This window comes from Phacochoerus africanus, chromosome 13, assembly GCF_016906955.1.
Source record: "Phacochoerus africanus isolate WHEZ1 chromosome 13, ROS_Pafr_v1, whole genome shotgun sequence".
In the NCBI taxonomy this organism is placed as follows: Eukaryota; Metazoa; Chordata; class Mammalia; order Artiodactyla; family Suidae; genus Phacochoerus; species Phacochoerus africanus.
In genome coordinates this window covers 77788729-77801687 of record NC_062556.1, presented here as the reverse complement: position 1 = coordinate 77801687, position 12959 = coordinate 77788729, and the positions used below count along the sequence as shown (strand labels likewise).

At 57.3% G+C, this 12959-nt stretch overlaps 1 protein-coding gene across 1 annotated transcript in view; it reads left to right on the top strand.

Annotated features, from left to right (window-relative positions):
• The window catches only part of TUBGCP3 (tubulin gamma complex associated protein 3), a 43456-nt gene extending 36245 nt beyond the window's left edge, over positions 1–7211 (top strand). Inside the window, exons 20-22 of the mRNA XM_047755741.1 lie at positions 61–201; positions 3969–4085; positions 6188–7211. Of these exons, the coding sequence (XP_047611697.1) occupies positions 61–201; positions 3969–4085; positions 6188–6346 (417 nt within the window). The 3' untranslated portion in view covers positions 6347–7211. The remainder of the gene's footprint in view (positions 1–60; positions 202–3968; positions 4086–6187) is intronic.
• Positions 7212–12959: the final 5748 nt, after the last annotated feature.

Below are 12959 nucleotides of genomic sequence, written 5' to 3'. Positions count from 1 at the left end.
GCTCCAAACGTTTTTTTTTTTTTTTTCCCTTAAAAGAAAACACTTGTCTTCTCTCGTCAGGCGCTTTTAAACCAGCTCCGAGCTGTGTTCGATCAGATCATCGAGCTGCAGAATACTCAGGATGCCATTTACAGGGCCGCCCTGGAGGAGCTGCAACGACGCCTGCAGTTTGAGGAGAAGAAGAAGCAGCGTGAAGCTGAGGTGCGTGTGGTGTGGGAGCTGGCGAGCGTGTCGGTTCAGATAAAGAACTGTCGCCGCAGTACCTGCAGTGCGGCCGCAACGCCTCTGCTGGAGCGCTCCTGAGGCTGCGGCTGTGGTCGCCTCTGCCCGGGGTCCTGAGCCAGTGGGGCTGCTTTGCAGGGCGTGTCCCCATCAAAGGCTCTGCTCACGGGGAAGCAGGCCTCCTGGCTGCTCTGCTCAGGGGGCGCCGAGGTGCCCGGCTGTGCTGCTGTCTCGGCTGGGTGGTGCCCTGAGCCGCAGGGCTCTCTCTGCAGCTGGCAGACACACGTCTACGTGTGGGGACGGGTTATGTCCTTTGTGACCTTGGAGGACGAAGACTTATTGAATGAGTTTCTCTCTCTGTGGGATTTGTTATATCTGATATGTAGCGGCAACGGCTTGCTTGTTCAAGATGCTGATGCTGCTTTTTTTTTTTTTTTTGTCTTTTTGCTTTTTTTCTAGGGCCGCTCCCATGGCATATGGAGGTTCCCAGGCTAAGGGTCTAATCGGAGCTCTAGCCACTGGCCTACACCAGAGCCACAGCAACGTGGGATCCGAGCCATGTCTGTGACCTACACCACAGCTCACGGCAACGCCGGATCCTTAACCCACTGAGCAAGGCCAGGGATCGAACCCGCAACCTCATGGTTCCTAGTCGGGTTCGTTAACCACTGAGCCATGATGGGAACTCCTCAAGATGCTTATTCTTGGAGGTGGCACAGATCTTTCAGTAACTGCCTCTTGAACAGGGGTATCTTGAGCATCCCCACACGGTCCGTGTTGGGGGTCACTAATCCGCGGGGCTCACGCCGCGTGGAGTGCTTGCTGTGTCTTCAGGGGTCCGTGACTCAAGATGCGAGGGTGGGCGATGCCCTTGGAGCCTCCTGGCCTGGCCCGGGGAAGCCTTTGCCGCTGGCTCTGTGCCTTTGGTGACTTGACCTCTCGGAGGCTCGTGAAGGTCTTGACCCTGCCTCAGCCACACGCACACGCACCCACACACACACACACACCCACACACACACACACACACACGCACACACACACACACACACACACACACAGCTGGGCGGGCAGAGTCCAGCACTCGAGCTTTCGGAAGGAGACAGGACAGCCCAAGCTCTCAGGGCGCGAGGCGTGATCACAGAAGCACCTGAGAGGAACCGTTGGTCGCAGTTGGTAAAGTCCGTTTATCAGACACACCTCAGGAGGGAGGACGCCAGCCTGGAGCCCGGGAGGAGGTGCTCGTGAGGCCTGAGTGACCGCTGGCCGGCGTGTGAGTCAGAAAGACGCCCCACTGGAGACAGGCCTCGGGCTTGTGTCGTCAGGTGAACGGAGACCGCAGCCCCCGCGATACACACCCCACCCCGCAGAAAACTCTCCAAACAGACAAGGGCGGGTGTGGGCGAGGATGTGAAGCCAAGCCCTGCGCTGCCCGCCGCTGGAGGAGCTGGCGCAGCCGCTGTGTTCGGAGCCCTGGCCCGGCGCCTGTTGGGGGTGGAGGCCGTGGGAGGCCTGCTCAGAGCCAGGCTGCCTTGGGCGGGGGCTCCCGGGCTGCGTGCTCTTGCATGTGTCCTGTGCTGCAGTAGAGTGTTTAAAACTTTTTTTTAAAAAGGAGGAAAGTTGGGAAAAGAGAGAGGAAGCAACACAAGCTTTCTAATTTCCTCGCCTTTTAAAACCCAGCATCACAAGACAGTTTCCGAGGTGACCGAGCAAGTCCAGCAGGCACATGCACATTGAAAGGCGCAGGCGGGGCTCCCGTCGTGGCACAGCAGCAGTGAGTGCAGTGTGGGCTCAATCCCTGGCCTCGCTCCGCGGGTTAAGGATCCAGCAATGCCGTGTAGGTCGCAGACATGGCTCCAGTCTGGTGTTGCTGTGAGCGGTGGTGCAGGCCGGCAGCTGCAGCTCTGATTCAACTCCTAGCCCGGGAACGTCCATATGCCGCGGGTGCAGCCCTAAAAAGCAAGAAAAAAAGGCGCAGGTGGGAGAGACCAGCAGGGTGGAGGACACCGCGGCTCAGCCCCGTGGTTGGTGCCGACTGAGTGACGGGACACACACGAGCCGCTGTGTGAGGTCTGGTTTTAAAGGTACCCGCTGCAGCAGATACACACTCCTGGCTCATCAGAAATGGCTCAGGCCGTGGGGCGAAGCATGAGTGCCTTCAAGTGAGCAGAAGTACGGCGACACATCTGTCCCACGATGGAGGTGACCAGGCTCCACCCACCCGCCGTGTCGAAGGGGACTTCTCTGGTGCGCGGCCCGCTCGCCCGTTACTGAGGGACCGGGGGCGCGTCCAGGCCAGCTGGTTGGGAGGCTCTGGGGTGGCAGGGATGACTGGGACAGAGGAGGGACAGAGGCCGAGGCAGTGGAATTCTTCAAAGGAAGCCAGGTTTCTCTTGAGGGCCAGGGGTTCACAAAGAGGCAGGGTCAGCTTGTGACAGAGAGTGAGTGTCACACTGGGGACCTGACCGCGCGGGGCCCGGTTGACGCGGTTGTGGCAATGTGGGTGACCACTGTAGGGGGACCAGCGCCTCAGACACGGAGGCCCGAAGACGTGGTTGTGAAAATGCACAACCCTCGTGCTGACAGTACGAGCGGCGAGAAGGCCAGTCCCCAGCTGGATGGCGCTGCGGGCGTGGGGAGGGCAGCCGTGTGGCCTGGAGGAGGCGGGGAAGGACGCGGGCACCGCGTGGGGGACGAGCTGCTACGTCGCCTGTGAGGTCGTGGGCGCAGCCGCACCCGGGAAGCGAGGGAGCACCGCCTGCGGCCTGGCTCCCTTCCGAGAACAGCCCGCGCCCGGAAGGCGGCCAGGGGTTTTCTAGAGATTGTCAGCATCGGCCCAGCACAGAGAGCAGGCTCTAAGCGGACCACGCGGACAAGAAGTGTGGGTGCTCATTCACGCCTGCGCCCCCTGGAAAGGACCCGGGGACGGCGCCGGAAGTGCTCCCGGGCCCTGAGCGCGGGCGCCCCGCGAGCTCCTCCAGCCGGATGCCGCTCAGCAACATCATGACCTTGATGCCAAGGGCGGAAATACCTGTCACCTGAGGTGGCTGATGAATGTTGATGGGAAAACGGTTACAGAAAACCCGGGTGGGAGCATCTCACCGCGTTAAAAGCCCAGTTCCACAGGACCGAGGTGTATCCGGGAAGGCAGGGGTTGCAGGGGTCTGTGCGTGTAACTTAGAGTGTCAGCTGATGGGCTCCCCTGCTCGTCCCAGCCTGGGCTGCCGACAGCACGGGGTCGGATCCGGCCGTGGTGGGGACGGTCCTGCAGGCCACGCGCCGCGGGGCAGCGGGATGCCGCGTTCCCGTTCACGTGGCGCGTTAGCGCGAGGCTTAAGGGTGCAGCGCTTTGCACTGGCTGCTTCCACTTTGAGGGACCTTGTCTGTCAAAACAGGTACAAATGACAGGAAGGCACACGCTGTTTCGTACAGCATTTTGTGATAGCACAAGATTGGGGAGCTTGTGACAAACCATCTAAATTGTTAGGTGTTAACGAACGTGAATCTTCAAACTACGCACGTCGTTAAAAGCGACGAGGGGGTTGTGTGTGTGCGTGTACAGACACGAAACATTTCCAGGTACGTTATTCATTGATGAAAGTAAGCCGGAGAACCATTTGGCGTCAGAGAAGTTTCCAGCAGCACACAGGGCGTGAGACCCGTACCCCCCCCCCCACCCCGGCGTCCAGCGTGGCCCCTCCCGCACCTGCCTCCCATGTGAATGGTGACTGTTCCTCCTGACCCTGCAGGGCCAGTGGGGAGTGACCGCTGCCGAGGAAGAGCAGGAGAAGAGGCGGGTGCAGGAGTTCCAGGAATCTATCCCTAAGATGTGCTCCCAGCTGCGTATCCTGACGCACTTCTACCAGGTGCGTGTCTGCGAACCCCAGGCCCTCTCGTCCCCGACCCCTGCTGTCGGAGGCGCTGTTCAGTCTGTCCGGCCGTGACCCTTCCTGGAGACAGGGGTCTGGCTGCTCTGGCGGGCCCAGCTCCGGACTTCTGTGAGCCCTGGCAAGGCTGCCACGCACCCCGCAGACGCTCTGGGGCCGGGTGGGGAGGCCGCAGGGGCTGAGACGCCCGGGCAGCCTGGCCCTCAGTGGGGCGGACGGGCCTCCAGCTACTGGAGGCAGAGCCCGCGTGCTCTGCTTTTCTCTTTGAGGGCTTGGTTTCTGATTCTGTTTCTCAAGGTGAGTTTAGTGACGGCAACTGGATGAAAAGATTGATGAAGAAGAGTTTTCCCATCCAGTTGCCGATAACCAACCAGATCAAGACCTCACACCTTTCATACTGTGTTTTTGTGCCAGTGTATCTATCATTCACTGGCACAGAACGTTAAGTGAAGCACCGCGGCCCAGTTCCCTAGGTGTCTAGTTTGCTTCCAAGGGTCCTCACGCGTCTTAATTTTTCTTCAGCGTAACTGAGCGGTAAACCTGTCCCTGAAAGTGGGCTCACTGTGGCCTTGGCCTGCGGTTGTATTTTTGTTGCAAACATGTCTCACAAATGGTGGTAAGACTGGTTTATGTTCCGTGCAGAACGGTGCTTTGATGGTTAAACATCATCATGACCCAGGTCATATATACGCCCTGTGATCATGTTTCTTAAAAATGGAAACCTAGTGGTCAGTCCCCAGTGGTCTGTCCTCAGTGGTCAGTTCCGGTGATCAGTCCCCAGGGGTCAGTGGTCTGTCCTCAGGGGTCAGTGGTCAATCCCCAGTGGTCCGTCCTCAGTGGTCAGTTCCGGTGATCAGTCCCCAGCGGTCAGTGGTCCGTCCTCTGGGGTCAGTGGTCAGTCCCCAGTGGTCCGTCCTCAGTGGTCAGTTCCAGTGATCAGTCCCCAGGGGTCAGTGATCGGTCCCCAGTGGCTGGTTCCCTCCCGTTGAGACAGTTGCACAGCTGCACAGGCGGAGTCGGTAACTGAGAATGTGACATGTGCTCATTTCTGAAGGACAGTGACGCCGCAGTCTTCCAGTGGAAAGCATGTGGTTTTACAGCTTTTAAAAAATCATCTTAATCAATATAATCCCAGTTTGATGCAAATTAGAGTCTTCTCGTGTAAATCAGCACCATTCAGCTTTCTTTTCTTGAGCAGAAAGGGCCCTTCTGTCCTCTGTGTTGGAGGCTGGCACATTAGGGTCTCGTCAGCTGCTCTTCCTTCGCTGCCTGAGAGTGGACACGGGTCCCAAACCCTCCGGGCGACATGCTCCTCGTGCCTCGTGGCCGGGGTGTCACTGATCAGCGTGTCTCGGCTTCACCCTCATGAGAAAGCTCTTAGGGACTTTGTCCTGAGCCTTCCGTCCCTAGAGAGACAGTGGTAGTGTCACACGCCCACACGCACGCAGCATACTTGCTCAGTGTACAGTTCCTGCGGTCAGGTCCCTTTGTCCCCACACGCACCAGCTCCCAGGAGCTCCCCCGGGAGCAGGAGAGGACAGGGGCAGCCCTTCGCATTTGCGGGGGGCGGTGGGTGAGGGCGTGTTGGGTGACCTCAGTGCAGATGGAAGCTTCTCTGAGGGCTTCCCTGAGCACACGAGGTCTGGCCGCGTGAGACAGGCGGGGACGGGGTGGGGACAGGCTGTGTCCCACTAAGCAGCTGGGGATCCTGTATTGAAGTTTGAGTGACACTTGTCACCACTCCCTTGATGAGGAGGGGACACAGCCGCCCCTGCCGCTCTGGGGAGGCGACCGCAGCTGGCCGCCCCGGGCCCGGCCGTACCCCGCCTGTCTGTGGCCCAGCCCGGGTTGGTGACTGCGTCAGGGGGAGGCCCACGCGCGGCCGGCTGTCCAGAGTCGGGGCGGGTGGCCTCCCTTCAGGGCCTTTGCTGCTTCCCTCCCTCTCGCAGGGCCTGAGGCAAAGCGGGAGGGTTGGCTGGGAGTCCTCTTCCTTGGGGGGAACCCTGTGAGCCGGCGCCCTGTGACCCCTGGGCCGCCCCCCCGCCCGGGCGGGGGCCTGAGCTGTGCTCTGTGCACCCCAGGGCGTCGTGCAGCAGTTCCTGGTGTCACTGACGACCAGCTCCGACGAGAGCCTGCGCTTCCTGAGCTTCAGGCTGGACTTCAACGAGCACTACCGGGCACGGGAGCCCCGGCTGCGCGTGTCCCTGGGCACCAGGGGCCGCCGCAGCTCCCACACGTGAGGCGCCCGCCCGCCTCCTCCCGCGGCCACGCAGCCCTGCCTCGGATCTGCCGCGGGGCCAGACGGCTTGTCCACGTCGGAGGCGAAGGTGTCCGCAACATCACTGCGCTAGACAGGCTGGCTGCACTGTTCAGAGTTATGTTTAAAGTCTTCGTATTTAAAATATTCCACACTTTGTTGAGGCTTCTTCAGCCGTCCACGATATATCTGCCCCTTTTTAAAAAATCTTCATTTCTTTTAGAGAAAATTAGGGCGATGGATATTCATTCATCAGTTAAGACGGTAGATGTCAGTGCTATTTTTTTAACATCCTCTTTAGAGATACGTTTTGTTAATATGATAAATGAAATGGAACCTGAATGTCCCTACTAAGAAAACTATTATATAGAGCACTTTATTTTGTTTTTTAGTGTAAAATATTAACCTCTGTAAGGACCTTTCTATCTCAGTGCATTTTCATGTTTGTCTTTTTTTCTCTTCCTTCAAAGTTTACATTTTTATATTTAATTTACTCTCTTAGATCACTTGGAAAATAGTGTAGAAAAAGAGCAGGTGTGACGTAGAACAAAACATCCTGAAGCCTGGATTTCTTGAACCATCAGCTGAATCAGCATGTAAATATGAATGACTAGAAAGCTGATGAAGTATTTTATTTTCAAAATTCTGATAAGCGTTGGAGAGCAGCTGACTTGAATAATGAAGATTCTCTTTTTCCTTTGCCTATTTTTTCATTGTAAATATTTGTATACTATTGACCAGATGTTGGGGGGACATTTTTTGTAAAAATGTCATATCAGGTCACATAAATCTGCCTTTATCATGTTGCATAAGTGAAAACTTATAAAATTAAAAGCAATTATCTTTCAGATGTATTGGTTCTTTGTTTGTTTTTAGCCATACTCGTGGCATTGGGAAGTTCCTGAGCCAGGGATCGAACACGCACCGCAGCTGTCACGGAGCCACAGCAGTGACAACGCCCGATTCTTAACCTGCTGAGCCACCAGGGAACTCTGGTTCTCTCTTGAGTTGTCTAAGGAGAGGGGGTTCACTCACCAGGTTTGGAAGTTTGATTCAGGGTGCTTCAGGATAGGAATTCTTCCATCAGTGAAACCAAAGCGTTAGACCCTGCGTGGTGTTCGGTGCACAGCTGGCAGGAGCCCCCCCAGGGGCCTGTGTGAGACAGGCTTCTCGTGTCCTGATCCCACACTGACCTCTCTGGGCACCGGGGCCTTCTAGAATAAAAGGGCCTCAGGGTCCAGGCTGCAGAGGTGAACCCCTGGCGAAGTCAGAGCTTCTCGGGAGGTTGGTGTGTATTTTTTTTTTTTTTTGGTCATTTTCTAGGGCTGCACCCACAGTATATGGAGGTTCCCAGGCTAGGGGTCTAATCAGAGCTGTAACCGCCAGCCTACACCACAGCCACAGCAGTGGGGGATCCGAGCCACATCTGCAACCTACATCACAGCTCACAGCATCATTGGATCCTCAACCCACCGAGCGAGGCCAGGGATCGAACCTGCAACCTCATCATTCCTAGTTGGAGTCATTAACCACTGAGCCACGACAGGAACTCCTGATGTGTGCGTTTAATTTCAGGTAAAAATCCATCCAGTCAGAAATCTGAAGCAGGTTCCTCTGCTGCACAGCTTCCCAGAAGTGACAGCATTTCGTGGGTCCGAGAGCAGCTGCCTGAGACTTTCTGACCTGGGAGCTGGCTTGGGCTTCGTGGGAAGGGTTTCTCCGGACGAGAGTCCTGGTAGGAGCTGCTCTGTGAAAGACTGTCTGGGTTTGGGGGGACCCTCCCCGAGCTTAGGAGACGTGGAGCAGTCAGGCTGACTGGGGGCTTTTGGGGCTCCTGGGGGCTGGTGGCCTGGTGACTGCAGGCGTCCTTGTCTCCCCCCACACACACCCTCCTCCATGCACGTGGGGGGTTTGCTGAGATTTGGAGAAGATGCTCCTGCTTGTTGTGTCTACGGCTGAAGCCACACAGCTGGTTGCATGAGAACCGTCCACTCCGGAATCATCCTTGGGTTTTCTTTGTCACATCACCTTTCCTTAGAGGTTTTTATTGTCCTCCCTTTGTCTCAACAAAGACAACGAAGTCCACGCTGTTCGTTTGTGATTGAGGTCTCTGCACGCACAGTACCTTGCACGTGGGAAGATGCTGGCTACCCGCTGAACGTACAACACACGTTTATGGAGTCAGATCCAACTGAAGGACGCACATTGTGGGTTTATGCGCAGAACGAGACCATGAAGCGCGCAGTCGACGTGCCGGTCAGGTATGACGTGACAGCGAGGTTGGGTTAGGTGGCCACCGAGACTCAGCAGTTCAGTGATTTCACGGGGCTGGTGAGACAGACACGGGAGTTCAGGGCTTCTGGACCTGCCAGCACTCGAGGGGCCAGAGAGAAGGCACGTGCAGCACTGTGACTCCCCTTGTCTGGTGTGTTCGTCCCTCAGCGCGGTCTCTCAGCCTGACCGAGGCACCAAGGTGAGGTGAGTACAGAGCGGCAGCTGAGAGGCTGAGCAGCTGACGAGCTTCCAAGCAGTCCCCTAGTATCAAGACAAGAGTGAAACTCAAGGGCCCGGTACGTTCCCTGAGATTGAAGCTGGAACTCCTGCAGAGGTAAAGAGTGAGGGGACTGGACACAGACGAGACCTGACAAAGACCTGCCGTCAGAACAACTCAAGATGATCGGCCCTTGTTCCACGTAGACCTCAGAGCCAAAGGCCCTCCACTGTGTCCGCAGTTTTCTGCAGCACAGGGTCCAGCATTCGGTCAAAAACCACCGATTACTCCCAGAGTGCGGGCAGCTGAACAGAGTCCTGGGTAACCCAGACATGATGGGGTCGTGAACACAGGTACAAATGCCGATGACCAGCATGATGCAATAGAACAGAGAAGTGGACTCCATGAAACAATCAAATGGAGGTTCTAGGATGAAAAAGCACAAAGACTGAAGTTTAGTACAAAATAGATTAACCACATCCAAGGAGAGTAAGAAATAAAAACACCTGGAAAAAAAAGCCAAAGAAAACAAAGAATGGGAAATAGACGTGGGACACAGTGAAAAGATATAAAATATATCATTGGAGAGGAGGGAGATGAAAAAATGGTGCAGAATTAACATTTGCAGAGATAGCCTAGAGTTTTCTAGAACTTACAAAAGAAACCAAGCCACAGATTCAAATAGCACTATAAACCCCAGGCATAATAAATGCATTGAAGATACACCTGGGCACGTCCCTATAAACCTCCTGGAACTGAAAGGCAAAAGAAATTCTTTAAAGTGCCAGAGGGAAAAGAGGGGTGCCTTCCAGACAAAGGAGCAGCGAGGACGCAGAGACAGCAGACTTCCTGATGGAGGTGATGGCAGTCACGAGACACTGGAAACCCGTCCTGAAGACACAAAACCCCAGGCCTAGAATTGTCTATTTAGGGAAAATATTCCGCAAGAGTGAAGACGATGTTTTCAGACCCACACTAAAATGCTAAAAGGAGTTTTTTATTTATTAGGGCTGCACCAGCAGCATATGGAGGTTCCCAGGCTAGGGGTGAAACGGGAGCTGTAGCTGCTGGCCACAGCCACAGGCCACTGGGATCTGAGCCACCTCTGTGACCTGTGCCACAGCTCCCTCCCAGCTCTGTGGTGACTGCGTGGAAACCATTCACAAATCAGAGTGCTCTGAAAACCTCCTGAGATTCAAGCTTGGAAAGAAGTTCAAACTGCATGACCCCAAACAGAACCCAGCACTGACACCTTTGTTGAGGGGGCTGCTGTCCTCGAAGAAGGAGGGGCTGGAGACGAGAGCTCTGCCTCCTGCGCGGTCTTCCTGTCCCCGGCTCGCCTGGTGGCGGTGAGCCACGGGCCCCTCTCTGCCTCAGCTGCGATCTCGAGGGTGGGTCAAGGGCCTCCTTCTCGGATTCCAACCAACCCCGTCCTCTGCTCTCCGGTCAACTTGACATCAGGGAGGGAGGCTGGGCTTTTGTCTGTTGTGAGAAGAGCGCCCGGTGGGCGGGCAGGTACAAAGGAGAGGCTTCCGCCCGACTCACTCTGCAGCCGCCCCGAGAAGGGCTGTTTCAGAGCCAACTCCAGCCACTGCCACGTCGGTGCCTCGGGACAGAACGTGTTTCTCGGGCAAGATCACGACCTTCCCCGGCCAGACGCTCTTGAGAAATGGGACCGTCTCGCGTGGGAACCTGAGCATCTCTTTCCAGGCTGCTCACCTCTCGGGTCAGGCAGAGGCGTGGCTGCGTGCAGTCAGGGTCGGTTTGGGAAAGAGAAGCTGCCCCGAGCTCTGCTCCCCTGAGAAAATGCTGCGTCACCTCCCACACCGCAGACACCCAGCGTGACAGCTCAGTGGCGTCCTGTGTGTGCATGCGTGTGCACGCCGCACGTGTGTGTGCACACTGCTGCTGAAGGAAGAGGCAGGCGGCGAGGGCCGGCTTTCAGGAGAGAGCACGGTGGAGAGAGCTCCGTGCAGAGAGTTCTCCGAGGCCCCGAGCTCGTTTCCTTAAACCTCATCCTGTTCGAAAAGAGGAACGTTTTGCTCTTCTTTTCAGACCCGATAAGATTTTGTTTCTTGTTTCTTTACAAAAACGAAGAAACCACATACCCTCTAGCTTGACGTTTAAGTAAACACACTCTGGAGCTTCCGCTGGGGCTCCCTGGCTAACGGGTACCCATTAGGATACGGGCCTGATCCCTGGCCTCGCTCAGTGGGCTAAGGAGCCGGCGTGGCCGTGAGCTGTGGTGTGGGTCGCAGACGCGGCTCGGATCCCGCGTGGCTGTGGCTCTGGCGCAAGCTGGTGGCTGTGGCTCCGATTGGACCCCTAGCCTGGGAACCTCCATATGCTGCGGGTGAGGCCCTAGAAAGACAAACGAACAAACTACTTGAGTTGACAGGAAGAGAGCAGCTTTCCGCGTGCGGGGTGGCCAACGACACGTGTGTGCACATAGGCTCTTTATTGCTGAGGACGGGGCTGTTGTCACGCAGTCCGTGCGTCCTGTGTGGCGGCTCCTCGGAGCCAGCGGCCTCACGGGCTGCTCTCCACGCCTCCTCTGGGCCTCGCTCTCCTCCATTTACTGGAAGGAGTTTCCTGTTGGAAAAGAGATTTTCTTGAGAAGCCCTCAGAGCTCCACGCACTCCCGAGCCCGCATTTCGGAGCCTCCCGGGAGTCCCAGCCGCCCCCCCCGTGCGCCCTGGTCTGTGGGAGCCCTTGAGGGCTGTGAGCCTGGACAGAGGTGGGAGGGAAGCGAGTCCGGGGTGGGGGCAGAGGCCAAGGGGGGACATCACCCTGGTCAAGCTCAGAGGATGTCACAGATGCAGGTCAGAGCCCCAGCGGTCAGGGCTGCCCGGTGTGTTCCCATGGAGGGACAGCAGGGTGTGGGTTCAGGGGGCTGGTGGGGAGTGGGGAGGAGAGGGACCCAGGGGCTTGGGGAGCAGGGCCTTGCTGCGGTGGGGCAAGGGCCCCAGGACAGGCTCTGGTCCCATAGTCCGAGGCCGGGAGGCCCCACTGCAGTGGCTTCTGGCCTGTGCTGGACAACACCTGAACCACTGGGGGGTCACCACGCCCAGCCTGGGACCCAGCCTCGTTGTGGGTAAACCCTGGACCAGAGGGCGGTCTTGCTGATTTGGGGAGGACAGGGGCTTGGAGGAGCAGGCGACAGAAGAGCCAGAACCCAGGAGTCCCCTCAGGCCGGGACTTGCAGCCCAGCTGAGCACCCCTGGGCCGTGGGCTCCGCGTCGTGGGGATGAGGCCTAAGAACGTAGGCCTGCGTGAGCCTGGTGCAGGTGCTCGGCAAACAGACGAGCTGAACGAAGGTGACAGGAGTGCGAGGAAGATGCCGGAGGGTCGCCTGGAGCTGCTTCTGCCCGGGAGAGGCTGGGGCGGGTGGGCCGGCCTGGAGGGGTGGTTCTGGAAAGCCCCAGGAACAAGGGTGGGGCAGGGGCAGAAGCCATGGGGCCCTGTGCACCTACCTCAGCAGTTAGGGTGAGTCAGGGAGGCCCGGGGGCCTGGGGGCCCTGCAGAGAGGGCCTGGTCATAGGGCGGTGACGTGCGTGGGTGACAGGGACTCATGTCCCAGCTGCTTCTGGGGAGGGAGTTAGGCCTGGAATGTGGACCTGGGGGCCGGGGCCTCCTGGCTTGAGGCTGGTCCATGGGGACCCAGGCACCTGCTCTTGCAGAGCCACTCACGGGACACGTGTGTGCCTGGACTGGATGCTCGGCTCCCTTCAACCAGGGGGACAGCCCGGCACCACGAGCTGCTATGTTATTAAGCCACAGTATTGTTGCCGTTTACCTGGAGATTTTTCAGTATTTTGCAGGATCCTGTCCAGAGCTGATTTTTTCTCGTGCTGATCATTTTTCGATTTCTTCTTTCCTTGGGGGAGAAAGCAAGCATACGGATCAAGCTTTGGGTGAACAGCTGAGGCGAGCTTCCAGTCGCTTTTCCTTCCAACTTTAGAAAAGTGGCATTTCACAGGCACATGACCACAGCCCAGAGGCTGTCCAAACAGCCTTCCTTCCAGGAGCCCAGGGCCCAGAGCACGTGCCGGCCGAGACCTGCGTTGCACGCCTCCTCTGTCGGAGGGCACCGGCTTGTGGGATG